The sequence below is a fragment of the Macaca mulatta genome, chromosome 14 (genome assembly GCF_049350105.2).
Source record: "Macaca mulatta isolate MMU2019108-1 chromosome 14, T2T-MMU8v2.0, whole genome shotgun sequence".
Taxonomy (NCBI): domain Eukaryota; kingdom Metazoa; phylum Chordata; class Mammalia; order Primates; family Cercopithecidae; genus Macaca; species Macaca mulatta.
In genome coordinates, this window is record NC_133419.1 from 70,180,721 (window position 1) to 70,194,837 (window position 14,117).

The 14,117-nt window shown below is 37.9% G+C and overlaps 1 protein-coding gene and 1 long non-coding RNA gene across 2 annotated transcripts in view; one reads left to right on the forward strand and one right to left on the reverse strand.

The window, feature by feature from the left end:
• Nucleotides 1-14,117, forward strand: part of LOC144334322 (uncharacterized) — a 123,598-nt gene that overhangs the window by 85,550 nt on the left and 23,931 nt on the right. The window lies entirely within an intron of this gene.
• Nucleotides 2,563-3,501, reverse strand: LOC714847 (olfactory receptor 51I2). Its single transcript, XM_002808080.4, has one exon. It carries the CDS (start codon nucleotides 3,499-3,501, stop codon nucleotides 2,563-2,565), a length of 939 nt encoding a protein of 312 aa, XP_002808126.2.

Here is a 14,117-nt window from a genome sequence, read left to right on the forward strand (position 1 = left end):
GGCAGTGCCATACATTTTTAGACAACTAGACTTCGTGAGAACTCACTCATTATCATGAGAACAGCATCAAGAGGATGGTTCTAAACTACGCGTGAGAAATCTGTCCCTGTGATCCAGTCACCTCCCACCAAGTTCCACCTTCGATAATGGGGATTATATTTCAACATGAGATTTGGGCAGGAAATATATGCTCACTACCGGGGTGATGAAATAATTTGTCCCCCAAACCCCAGTGACAGCAATTTACTCATGTAAGAAACCTGCACATGTACCACCTGAAATTAAAATAAAAGTTCAGAAAAGAAAAAGTAACCAAATAATTCAAAAACAGTTTGATTTTTACCTTTATTTTAGGCCAAAATTCAAGTATTTTTGCTGTTTCAATAAGGGAAAATGTTGAGTTCAAAAACGATCATGTCAAATAAAAAGAAGTTAAAGAGTTTTTAACCCAAAGTCAAAACAAAAACAAAAACAGGGCTTAGCTTAGGCCTTTTTAGGATTAGAGCTGCAGGAGTGGTCCTACATTTTTCTTATGGCACCTGCCTCGTGAGGGAGGGAAAAATATAAATATGCCTTTTCCATTAGAACCCAAAATCAGTAGCTCTTTTAATTAATGCTGAAGAAAGGAAGGGGAAAATAAAGTGCAAAGGAGTCACAGGCTTTTTGGGAGGCTCGTATTTTCTTGTTCCTTGTCCTTTCTATGTTACACCATTGGGTTTCTAAGTAAGGCCTATGGTCAAAAGAATGTATCCTTTGCTGCTTCTGAGGTAGGAATCAGTGAGAGTTTTCTTTCATTAGGCAGCTTCCCTAAGCCTTGCCTTTATATTTATGTATTCATTGTATATATTTGAAACTAAAATATCAAAACATTAAATTTTTATTTCATATTGAAATAGGAACTTCTTATATGAATCAGAAAAGTTATCATTTAAATTGACTGAAGACCATGCTTTAATCTAAACCACTAAATATCCTAATAATTTTCCATTGGAAATCATGCTAAGTTGCGCTATCCCAACATTGTTCTAAAAGCAATCTATTTAGTGGACCAGGACACATGTATTATTAGTCTCTTATTGCACCTGTAGACATTTTTGAAAAATCTGAATCCCGAGTACTTACATTATCTCCTTTTTAAAATAGCTCCTTCTTTCTGACTCTGTCTCTTCTTGATAGTTCCTCAATACAGCTTTGTACAAAGAGAAAAAAACTCTAGATAACAATATGCTTTGCTATCATGTGGTTTCTGGATGAGTTTCCCTGGTGAGCTACGTTAGACTACATAGTATCTATATCTATATCTATATCTATATCTATATCTATATCTATATCTATATCTCTCTCTTTCTCTTTCTCTCTTTCTCTTTCTCTCTTTCTCTTTCTCTCTTCCTCTTTCCCTGTCTCTCTCCCCTCTCTCTCTTTTCTCTTTTGATCTACAAGTAAATCTAAACTTAGTATGAGAGCGCCAAAATTAGCACCAAGGAATTTCTTACTATATCCTACCTCTGGTATCAAGGGAAGAGTATGAGAAGGTCTGAAAGAATTACTTTCTGGTATCTAAATAATAAGTGCTCTAGTCTGTCTATCCTAGGCTTTGTTTTGTTTTGTTTTGTTTTGTTTTGTTTTTGTTTTTGTTTTTGTTTTGCAACTGGAAATCCTAGAAGGATTTAATTTCTAACATCTCTTAACATGTAATTTTTTGGAAGACAGTTAAAACCTCAAGAAGGAAAGAGAAAGAGAAGTTGTGCCCCTAGCATAATTTGCCCTATCCCCCAAAATTCTGTGAATCAGATATCTCAGATATTGAATATCACTTTCTGTTGGTGAGGGTTGAGTGCTGGGCAGATAAAAGAAGTAAAGAGAAATCTGGAGATTTTCCTAAATGTCAATATCTATCAGTTTACCTGGATCACATTTGTTCATACATTTTGTGGTGAGTTCTAATAGTTAATCTGATGTCACTTTGTGAAGTTAAAGCAATGTGTGGGTGTTTGAGAATGACAGTGGTGGAGAAAGCAAAGGCAGCAATGGTAATGTTAAATGATGCCAATTTGACTGTCAGGCCATATTTGTAGTGGTTGGGTGCTGCACTAACAATAGAGAGAGATTAGTCTTGAATGTCAACTGGACCACATATTATCTATGTTAGTCTGAAGAATTAATTATCTGTGTCTTAGAGGATTTGTATGAATATTAAGTGAATTAATACACACAAATTATAATAGAACTTGACACATTTTAGGACTAAGTTCGTTGTTATATTAGTAATATTCATTATTATAGAAAATAATTCCTAGCTTAAATTAATCTTCCTCTGTAAAACTTGTCTAATTACTCAATTGCCCCCAATATTTATCTTTCTAAGAATGCTGTTGGTATTTAGTGAAAGTACTATTCATTTGGAACTCCTTGTTTTGTATTACAAGTTTTGCATCACCATTTCCTGGCCTACCTTCCCCACAGCACATAATCTATCTTATACTTTGATGATGATGATGATGATGCTACTGATGAGAACCTATGGCCAAAATAAACAACAGATTCTAAAGCCAAGTGTGAAAGTCATATTTTGATGTGGCAAAACATGTGGACAATGGCTTGGCGGATTTCCTTTGTCTTGGCACTATAAATGAGAGGGTTGAGCACGGGAGGCACAAATAGGTACACATTTGACATGAGGACATGTATGTAGTGTGGGACATGCTTCCCAAAGCGGTGCACTGTGGAGACCCCAGTCATTGGCACATAAAACGCAAGTACAGCCAGGATATGTGACACACATGTGTTGAGAGCTTTGAGAGATTCCTCACGGGAAGCAAAGGCCATGACAGAATGCAGAATGAGCACATAGGAGAGGAAGATAAAAAACAGGTCCATGCCAAAGGTGGATACAAGAACAAAGAGTCCATAGATGCTGTTGATAGTGATATCAGCACAGGCAAGCCTCATCACGTCTGGGTGCAGGCAGTAGGAGTGAGAAAGAACATTGGATCTGCAGATAGGCAGCCTCTTAATAAGAAAGGGAAGAGGGAAGAGGGTGATGAAGCTTCGAGCAGCTGCACCTAAACCCATTGCAGCAATGACTTCAGTGGTGAGCACAGTGGCATAGTGCAAGGGGTCACAAATGGCCACATAGCGGTCAAAACTCATGGCCAGCAGAATACCTGATTCCATCATGGAGAAGAAATGAATAAGAAACATCTGAATTAGACAGGCATCAAAAGCGATGTTGCGGGCATTGAGGCAGAAGGTTCGGAGTACAGTGGGCAGTGTGGCCATGGATATGGCCACATCACTGAAGGACAACATGGATAGGAAGTAGTACATGGGCTCATGGAGGCTGGGCTGCACTCGCACAGCCTGCAGGATCACTGTATTTCCCCCAAGGGCCACAGCGTACATCACACAGAGGGGCCCCACCAGCCAGGAGTGAGAGCTCTCCAGACCAGGGATACCAGTCAGGAGGAAGAATGCAGGGTGAGTGACATTGAACGACCCCATAGCAGAACAAACTTAGGGTACTTTTCAGGGTCAGATCTTCTGACTTGGAGAATTCTAACAGTTGCACTTGCTGGAGGATAAGAAATCAGGAAATAAGAGACAAAGCGATGATGTCGAGGAAATGGAAACTGATGCATTCATGAAATCACTGCTTTTGAGATGATGCAGGCAAACTTTTCTTCATATTTTATGATGATCAGGCTGCAGGCTGAGCTAATATTTCCCTCTGTTTTATAAAGAAGGGAGACATTGACAAATACTTCAATAATAGAAATTAGTTAAAAGGAAAATGTTTAAACTACATTTCTACAACTTTCATGTATTTTGGAGGCATCATTGAATAGAAATATGCTAACTACAATTCACACCACCAGAGAAGAAAGCACGAGTTTGTGTTATCAATAGCACTTGGAAATATTTAAATATTTTCTTAAAAACGTTGCTTAATTCACATGTGTCCCTAATTAATGAGAGAAATTCCCAGAGCAGGTTTGTATCATGTCATGTGCTTGGATGGAGAGGGAAAAGGACAGTAGGGTGTGGAGGTCATTGACTGCCTCTGGGCATCAGCTTTTCATTGGCAGAGTTACTGCAAAAAAGCAACAACAGAAACAACATGTATTTGTGCAAAGGCACGAGGCTGTATCTGTTTCTGGAAAAATTATGCATTTGTCCCTAAATATTCTATAGGTACATTAGCATTCTGTGTGTGAGAGCATTGTTCCAAATACAAACTTACATGCCCTCACATGGTTAGATGTACTCTCAAAATACCCGTTAGTCACAAGGACACATTAATGTACCTTCACAACAGCTAGTAAAAAAGTTCATTCATACTCTAACAAGATGCTCATTCACATACTCTCTCCATATCTCATAAAGTCACTCTTGTTATGCAAATATATTCACACAGTCCCTCTTGATCTTTATACCATTTAACATGCACATCTTGTCCTCATACTGTCAGTCTGCACTGACACATATGCAGCATTTATACATACATACACACTCATAGACACATAGATTTGTATACTCACACAATCCTATCTACATGCTTGGGGACTGCCCACTGATATCAATCCACTAATCCACACAGGCACTTTTTAAACCCTTAATGTGTTGTATTTATTCACCATTTTTCTTATGCTTGCACTCACATATTATTTCCTACAGCCATTTCTCTGTCACAGTGATTGTATTGTTTATTCTGTTTTTGACACACTTGTGTGTGTCAAAGCTTCAGTATTTCCAATGGCCTTATATTTACTAAATATAATATAGTAATATAGTAATAATATTTAAGAAGACTGAGAATTCACCATGCAATCTCAGAGGGAAAATGGAAGTGACTTCCTAAGATTCTCATTTTATGTTAAGCCATTTAACAACCTGGTCCTAACATCCACTCATGGCAGATGAGGATACAGAAGGCTAGGCTTTTCACTAAGCAGACTTTTCAAGCTAATAGGGTGCATGAGGTATCTAAAAGTAACAGAGGTTGTGGAATGGGGTGCAATGCCGCATTGTCACCCCAGGAAGCATTTAAAAAATTTCCCCAGCAATACATAACTCACAGGTACTATGGTTTCCAGCAAGGCAGTGGTGGCCCCTCCATGTTTATACTGAGTTTGTCCCTTCTGGTCTTAGAACGCAGTCTGCACATGCCTGTGTCTCCTCAAGAACTCTGATTCCTTGGGATCCAGGACTGATGTTTGTCTCTTATTTCTCCTGTTTGACTACACTCTCATTCTTCACATAAAGTCTTGTAGAAAGACATCACAATACATAGAAGAGAACCAAGCCAATGTAAAAGTAACAGAAAGAGAAGGGAGAAGAAAACAGGCTGAAAGCAGGATTTTGTTCAGGGCAAAGTCAAAGCCATTCTGGGTCTGGGTACTTATGTTTTAGTATTTGTAGAAGAAAGACTGCCTGACTGTTCCAGAATTACATCAATTCCCATACCTTGGGGATTGCTAACATTGTGGGTTGTCTGGACAGATAGGAATAAAGTAATACTGAGAAAGAAAATGAATACTTATTGAACACACATGATGTGCCAAGTACTCTGCAAAGAACTTTACATTTATTTTCTCATTTAATACTTAACAGATATGGACACTGAAACCCAGTGAGATGAACTTTCCTCACAGTTTGTGGAGATCAGGTGATAAAACCTCAATTTAAAGACTTTTAAGACTCTCTTCTCTCTCTCTCTCTTTTTCTTTTCTTTTTTTTTTTTTTTCACTTTAATTTCTGGGATACATGTGCAGAGCATGCAGGTCACGTCCTTTGCAGGGACATGGATGAGGCTGGAAGCCATCATCCTTAACAAATTAACACAGGAACAGAAAACCAGACACCGCAGGCTCTCACTCACAAGTGGGAGTTGAACAGTGACTCTCTTCTCTCTTACCAAGGTCTTTGAAGCATCATTAAGGCATTGGAGAGGAAGTTTAAAAGGAAAATAGAGGAATGCATTTCTGAACAAAGATTTCACAGGTACCCTTAAACAAAGAAAGTGAGTGGCTAAAGGCAGATACATAGGAAAAAATTATACTAAAGTACCTGTCTCCAAGGCCGAACACAAATTCTCCTATTCCTGGAACCAAGAAGCTTGACATTTCTGAAGTCATATAAGAATCAGGCAGTTTAGAAGAAAGGACCCTGAGGGTGTCAGGAGTCCTGACCCTGGCTCTGGAAGGTACTGGCTATATGAGTGTAGAAAATTCCATTTCTTTTTCTAGACCTATGTATTTTATTTATTTATTTATTTATTTATTTATTTATTTAATTTATTTACTTGAGACTGAGTCTTGCTCCACCGTCCAGGGTGGAGTGCAGTGGTACAATCTTGGCTCACTGCAACCTCTGCCTTCCAGGTTCAGGCGATTCTCGTGCCCCAGCCTCCTGAGTAGCTGGGATTACAGGCGCCTGCCACCATGCCTGGCTAATTTTTGTATTTTTAGTAGAGACAAGGTTTCACCATGTTGGCCAGACTGGTCTCGAACTACTGACCTCAGGTAATCTGCCCACCTCAGTCTCCCAAAAGTGCTGGGATTATGGGCATGAGTCACCGTGCCTGGTGTATGTCTTATTTTTAAGGACATTTTCTCTGAGACCCTTTATGGCTGTGATGTTCTTTTACTTTATTTTACTTTTTAATCAAGCAAAGACTGCCTGTGAGAGTTTGCTATGGTGCTGTTATGGGGGCAGAAAGAAGGTAGAGAGATACTAGAGGAATGTACAGAAAGGCTGTCTAAAGACCATAGTTTTCAATCTATATCATGGATAATAAAGAATGAAAGTTGTTAGCTGTTCATTGTTCATCTAAAATTTAGCTGATTTCTCCTTTTAATATCCTGGAGACTTTTACATATTTTGTTATCACTGAATTCATAAGGGAAGAGTAAAATTAAACCACATGTGCTTCAGCTGTTTGTCATGGGTTAGGTTGTGACCACTTCCCTTCTAGATTCCTGAACTGTTCCTGTATCCTGAGGCCTGCTTCCCTCTCTGAATTTGCAGCAGTGTTAATGAGCCACAGAAACTTTGCCCTTTGAAACTTGGAGTCACAGAGAAATTGACTATGGCAAGTAAGAACTCTAGAGAAGTACAATGAATTGCTTGGGGTTATAAAATCAGTACATGGCAGTGCCAGAACAAGAACCCCGAGTCCAGAGATCTTTCCTGCTCCTTTGCTCATTCTACTAAGATGCTTCTATCAGATACCCTCCACCAGTCTCTTCCACTTCCCCTCACCATACCCCTTGCCCAGTCTAATACTTTCATGGAGCAGGCTTCAGGAGAATCAGCTGGCTTATTCCTACAGGGTTTCAGAACTCACCAGAAGAGAGACTGATGAGCCACCCACAGAACAAGTTCTTCCCTCTCTCTGCTGAAGTGAATTCATGCCTGCCACTTTTATGTCTCATGATAGGCCCTGGGATAGAGGGGAGTGATGCTGACTTTGTGTCTGAAAATTCTTCAGGGAGGTTTTAGTCTCCTGAGGTCCGTAATAACTACTGAGAATAAAGCATGTGCTCTTTTAGCTGAAAAAGAACTTAGCAATCTGTCAGACCAATTCTCTAGAACTTAGCAATCTGTCAGACCAATTCTCTACCCCACTCAAAACATCTTCTAGTGATAGACAGGCAATCGCTATAAGAGAGGAGCTCATTACCTCCTAAGAGATTCTAGGTTTATGTGATATGATGACCAAGCCCATCAATTGAGGTGCAATCAGAAACTGACTAGTTTTTCTCTTCTTGTCTCTTTAAATATATTGAGTGGGGCTGGTTCTCCTTTTATATTCCTGTACAAAAACTCTGTTCTTTAAATTTTCTGGTCACATTCAGATAATAAAATACCTTCTGGTGAATAACTAGAATGTTTAGTCTGGAATAATAGTCAAACTTTCCAGCATTCAGAGCTGTATCCTTTCTTCTTCTTTCATCCTTCATGTGCTAACTCTGATTTCTGGCTTCTCCTCCCAGAAAGAGAGAGATGGGGGAATGGAAAGTTCACAATTAATTGGTGCTGCAGTTAGTTGTTATCACGTTAACTGGGTCTCTTACATGTATAAAGCTGACTCTTTCTTATATTTACTTTCATAGGTTATTCTTAGAAGCTTCTCATTTTTCACTTGTTCTCCACTTGGTTTAAGCTAAAATATTCTTTGTGGTTGCTTGTAACTCCTTCTACAACCTCTTGTGGAACCTTGCAGTCTTTTGGATAGGACATAAGACAACATCATGCCAGCTCTCTCTAACTTGTACCCCATTCAAGAAATGATCAGGCTTTTACAACAAATGCCCTACTTCACTGCAACAATAGTCTTTCCATCAATGTTGCTATCAGAGCAGAAAGGTACATTTATCAATGTTAGTTTATTCATTTAGATTAATATCTACTAGGTGTGGATCATATTAAGTGACTCTGTTGGCTTCACACGGGTCAGTCACAATCTAACCTAGGAACAAAAATTAAGGTTCAGTTATGGTCTAGTCAGAATATAAGAAACACACCAGCTCTTTTAATTGAGAAAAATTAATGAATTGTTAAACAAATATTGGCAAATGCACAAGACAAAAAGGGAATATGAAGGTATCATTATAGGCAGCAACTTCAGGACATAGCTTCTAAGCCTAGGACTGGAGGAAAAAAGGTAGGAATTTGGCATGATTAAATCTTACAAATTTGAAACAGGAGTGCTGCGAAGCTGAAACTCAGACTTTGAGGAGTGGTAACTGTTTAGGTGATGCTGGGGTCTCAAGAATTCAGAAGAGAGATTCCCTGTGACTAGGACTTACTCCTCTGAGATTGGGGTTGAGGGGAGACTTATCTGGCTAATTCTTAGGTCTTTAAGAGGGCATTGTAAAGCTGGTCTAGAAGTGTTGGAAAGCTTCAAAATACAACCAACTAAGGCCACTGGAATTGACCATTAGTACTTGGGTAAAGAAGTACCACTAGGGAAAGAGCAAGAGAAAGGAAGTAGGGTACAAGTTCCTTCTTCCCGCTCCAGCTTCCTAATGCACCATATTTGTAGATCTTGGGAGCTGGTTGGCAAAGGAGGAATGCAGTTTGCAGAGGCTCAATCCCAATATTCCAAAAAATGGTATAGAAGATATGGGATTGAGACTGAGCGGTGATAACATAATAACAAGTACAATAAAACTGAATACGTTTACTCCTGGAAATTATTTAGGCAGATTTCAAAAGAGCTGAGGAACTGACCAGCAGACAGTAACATAGTCTAGAGATCTGTAACAGCAGGAAGCTACTACCACCTATAGACTGGAAAGCCAAAGGTGAGGTTACCAGAACTACAGCCAAAGTGAGCCCAACCAGTGGAAGCTGGAACCATAGAAGAGATGCATCTCACACTAGAGACTCTGCTTGAGGCAGGGGAGTGGAGTGAGGGATACCTTGCATCTGTCATTGCTTCCCAACCAGCTCTATCCATCATATTCTTCAATTAATGGTTGGATAGGTGTGATACAAAGAGTCACAGAAGAGTCAGGAGTGGACTTGAGGGTAAACGGGCTTAGCCTTAATACAGAACAGAAGCACATTTTATTTGCCTCATTCTTATTGTATTATTATCATTATAAGATACATGATCTCCTAGGGGCTTTCATTTTCATGGTCAGCACCATGCAAAGCATCAACTCATTGTAGTCCATGAAAGATGAAAGTAATTGACATTTTAGAGTTCTAGGGAATAGAGATTCTGTTGTACATAATGATCTTCTCCCTTAAAGCCAGATGACCAGATTTCTCTGGGAACTACTTCTGGCAGGTACACTATCAAACACTATATCCCTATATCTCTAAAACCTTACCCACTGAAGTAGAATCAATGCCTCTTTTCTTCATAACGCTGTTCAGTTCTGCCATGAAGGCAGTGACCACACTCTATTATAGTTGGCTCTGCATGTTTCTGTGGCATCCACTGGAGAGACAGACCTGTGGGGGAAGAAATAGATGTCCCTGGAATGGGATATAGGCATGGCAGGGAATGTTTATTTGTTGAACATAAGTAATTAATCTTTGGCAAAATAGCTTCAACTGAAAAATTTGATTTTTTTCTTTAGTCATATGAAAATATCAATTATGTCAAATACATAAAATTTATCCCATAACATGCTTAATACCGAGTTGATATGAAAGATGCTCAGGGTTAGTTTAGAGGACATTGAGATCACTTGTATTAGTTTGCATTTTCACTGGTGTTTTGAACATGGTTTGTACTTTTGGCATAATAGCCTATGTCTTGCTTCATCCTTTTTTCATTAAACATTTCCCAACATTTTATTATGAAAAATTTCAAACACAGAAAACTTGAAAGAATTTCACAGTAAATACCAGTATACTCATGACATAAATTCTACCATGAATATTTTGTTATGCTTGATTTCTTATTTATGTTCCGGTGTATCCATCTTTCTACTAATTTATCAATACAGCTCACCTTTTGGATGCCTTTCAAAGTAAGTTGTAACACCAGTACACTTCTTCATAAATAGTTCAGCAGTTATAATATTATTTGTAGTTAATTATATTGTATAGTTCTTTGATTTCTTTCAAATACACCCTGCACAAATCTTACATGCACACTAGATAAGTTTTGATAAATGCATTGGCTTTGTTTTGAAATATGTTTATAACATATTTCTAGGTAGGCTTGGAGATATATTTAGCCTGGTAGGTGGATTAGTTTTTAAATATTTATTTTCTTTGCAAGGGTAGGTGCTATGTCTTTATTGGTCTGTATACCATCAATACTGATAATAATATCTAGACTAAAATGTTGCTCAAAAATGTGTTTTTATCTGTTTGGTTGGCAGAAATAAACTGATTATAACTTTTAGGTTCCATATAGTGATGGAGTAAAAGGAGTGCTTGCATAAGAAATTTGTTATATGGATGCCAGCATGCATTTGTACAAAAATACATAACACACTTAAATTCCACATGCGAGTATGAATAAATGTGGAGATCTGAATTTGTTGAATATTTTATTGATTTGTTAATGGGAATGTGAATATGTATCTGAAATATATATTTTTAGCTATGTAAGCAGCGGAATGTATTTGAATCATTTCTTCAAGTATAAGTTTCTATTTCATTGTCTTTTTCTAAGTTTTGTCTATAATTTAAATTGGTGTATATAATCAATGTAAGAATACATAGATTATAATGTATATTTGATGTGTCAATACATACAATTAGTGACAGTTAGTGACTAGAGCACTGGGCAATTGCCTGAGCGTATTTGTGTTTATCTGTTTGTATGTGTGTAAATTTGAATGAGGCAATGTGAATGTTAGTAAATAAATAGTTAAATAGGTCTCAGGGGGTATCTGTGAAGGTCTTAGGAGAGCTATGGCTATTTATGTTTCTGTGCATACATGTATGCAGTGTGTTTACATTCCCTGATAAAAGAAGGATTAACACACTAATAGATATGGATGATTACATCAGGGATAATTGGGCCAAGAAAGAAATTCTCCTGGGAGCAATTTTCTTATGGCCCAACTCACTCTTCACTGTACTGCCCTCCCAATTATTTCCATGGTCCCTCCTCCTACCACACATAAGCAAGCCTTGGGGTTCTGGAGGGCTCATAAATTTATAAGTCTTAGGAGAATGAGCTGATGCCATTGCTAGCTGGACCCACAGCATAGTATATCCAGCTACAAGGAAAGCATCTTCCATCCAGTGAGTGCTCCCTACATCACACTGCCCACCTGACCTCTGTATCTAGATTTTATTCTAAATTTTAACACTTTTGCCAAAATTCCAGGCAGCTTTTAACCCTTATATCTCCCCTTCTAAATGTGAGCCAAATCTGACCCCTTCCAAAATCCAGGATCACAGACCCCTGATGCCAGGTTTCCATCTAAATCAAAACCATACTACCAAATCACATGTCATTGAGTTAAGGCACTGCTGCATCATTTATACATTTTTTGTCTCAAGGATATTTTATACTTCTTATTTAAAAGCCCACAATTTGAATTTTTGTTTTTGATACCTGACTTTTGTGTGTACAGCTGGAGAAAAGTTACAGAACCAAATGAACTGAAGTCATTTAACAATGTAGTTGTCAATCTTAGCTGGATTTTCAGTATTGTGTATGTCAGTGTATATGTATGTATGTGGGAAAATAATTGGTGGAGATATTATTGTGGTTTTGTTAATGCTGATGCATTTGTGACACTGTGTGTGTGTGTGTGTGTGTGTAAACATTTATTCAGGAGGGCTTCAACATAAGGGAATATTTGAAATATATTGCATAATACAAATGAGTCTTCCTAAGTTGTTGCATGATACTATTTTGTATGAGTAAGGGAGTGTTTGATAGTTTGTGTGTATGTGAGTGTGTGAGATAGTGCCTATAAATACCTGGGTGTGTAAGTATAAGAGGGTAAAAATGTATATTTTCTGGTACCTTTGAGTAACTCTGTGTGTGTGTGTGTGTGTGTGTGTGTGCTCATGATATTCTATGCATTGCTTGTGTCTCTCCACCTTCTTGACCTTCCTTCCAAGATAGGTCATATTTAGGAAGTTTTGATGGACACTCCTGTGGACAAAGCAAAGAAAAAATGTTTGGAGGGTGGTGGGGGGGAATTTTCTCCATGGAGGAAAAGTTTTCAAAGTTGCTTTGTAGACTGATGAAAATCTGGAGAATATATAAAATATTACCTTCTAGACTACCTCAATTTGCATGCCAGTGGTTACAGACAGCGGGGTAATGAATTCTTAGAAGAGTCTTTTTATTTCTTCATGACTCAGAGAAAATCTTGCAGCAAAGATAATCAAAGAAAAAAAAAGCAGATCTGAACAGGCTATAGATCTAAAAAGACCTCTTAGAGACATGGACTTTAAATGTGGGTTTGGGGGAAGAGAGGTTTAGCAAGGAGAGTAACCCATGAGGAGAAAATACTACGCATTAAATGGATGCTTTGCCTTTTCATTGGAAGGAGAAAGAAACCAAAAGAATAGAGGAATCTCTTCTCACTACCTATATATATTTGGGATTATGACTGATATATCTGGATATTATTCAGCACCGTGTCACCATCTAATTTCACTCTGTTTATGAGGAGTGGTAGGAATAAAATGGGAACTCTAAAATGAGAAAGATAATAAAAGAGACATTATGCTGAAATTCCAGAATGAAGGTTTTATTTTGAGATATCAAATACCATGAAAATATAGTAGAAGAGCTACTTTAAATAAAGGTTACGTTGAAGTCTCTTATGGTGTGACTTCTCAGTTTGCATCATTCTGACTACTGTTTATTTTTGCCTGAAGTTAGGTTGAGGCTGCTTAAAATAAAGACAGAAAAGAGAATTCTGTAAAGAAGGTAGAGAAGGAGAAGCCAAGGAAGAAATACAATTGTGGACAAATAGTACTCTTGAATGAAGAAGGTGTTTCTAAAAAGGTGAGTTAAAAACAGTGTTAACTGTAGCAGGAAGATCAAGTGAATTGGGAGAGAGAATGTTTGCATTAGATTCAGAGACAAAGAGGTCACTTGGTGACCATAGAGAAATTTGTTTCAACTCAGAGGAGGGGAGTGTGGAAGCCACAATATAATGAAATGAGCAGTGATAGAAGGTAACGTAAGATTGAATCCTGACATTGAAGATCTCAGAAACAAGCTGGAGAAGCAGGCAAATCACTAAAAATAATAATTAAACAATACAAACTCCTATTTCCAGGTACCTGGAGAGACAATTTTTCAAGAAATTTGGTTAAGAATTGGGAAAGGGTCATAGAGTGGTGGGTAGAGAAGAATGTTATTGCATATTTATGATGGAACAGTCTTGCACACACTTATTGCCTGAAGGAAAAGAGGCAGAAAGGGAGAAAATGAATATGCACTGGATTAGTGAAAAAGGCTCTGAAGAAGGTGACAAGAAATGAAATCCTGAAGGTGGAGAGCTTGTCCTTGGAGAAGGAGAGAAATCTCTTTCTCAGAAAATAGAGATTAAGAATCAATAAAGGTGCGCATAAGTTTAAAATTTTGGTAATGGTTAAGTAATAATTCTCTCTTTTTTATTCCCATAAAATACTTTCTTCTTTGGTTTTATCCAGCTGCATACCTGGTT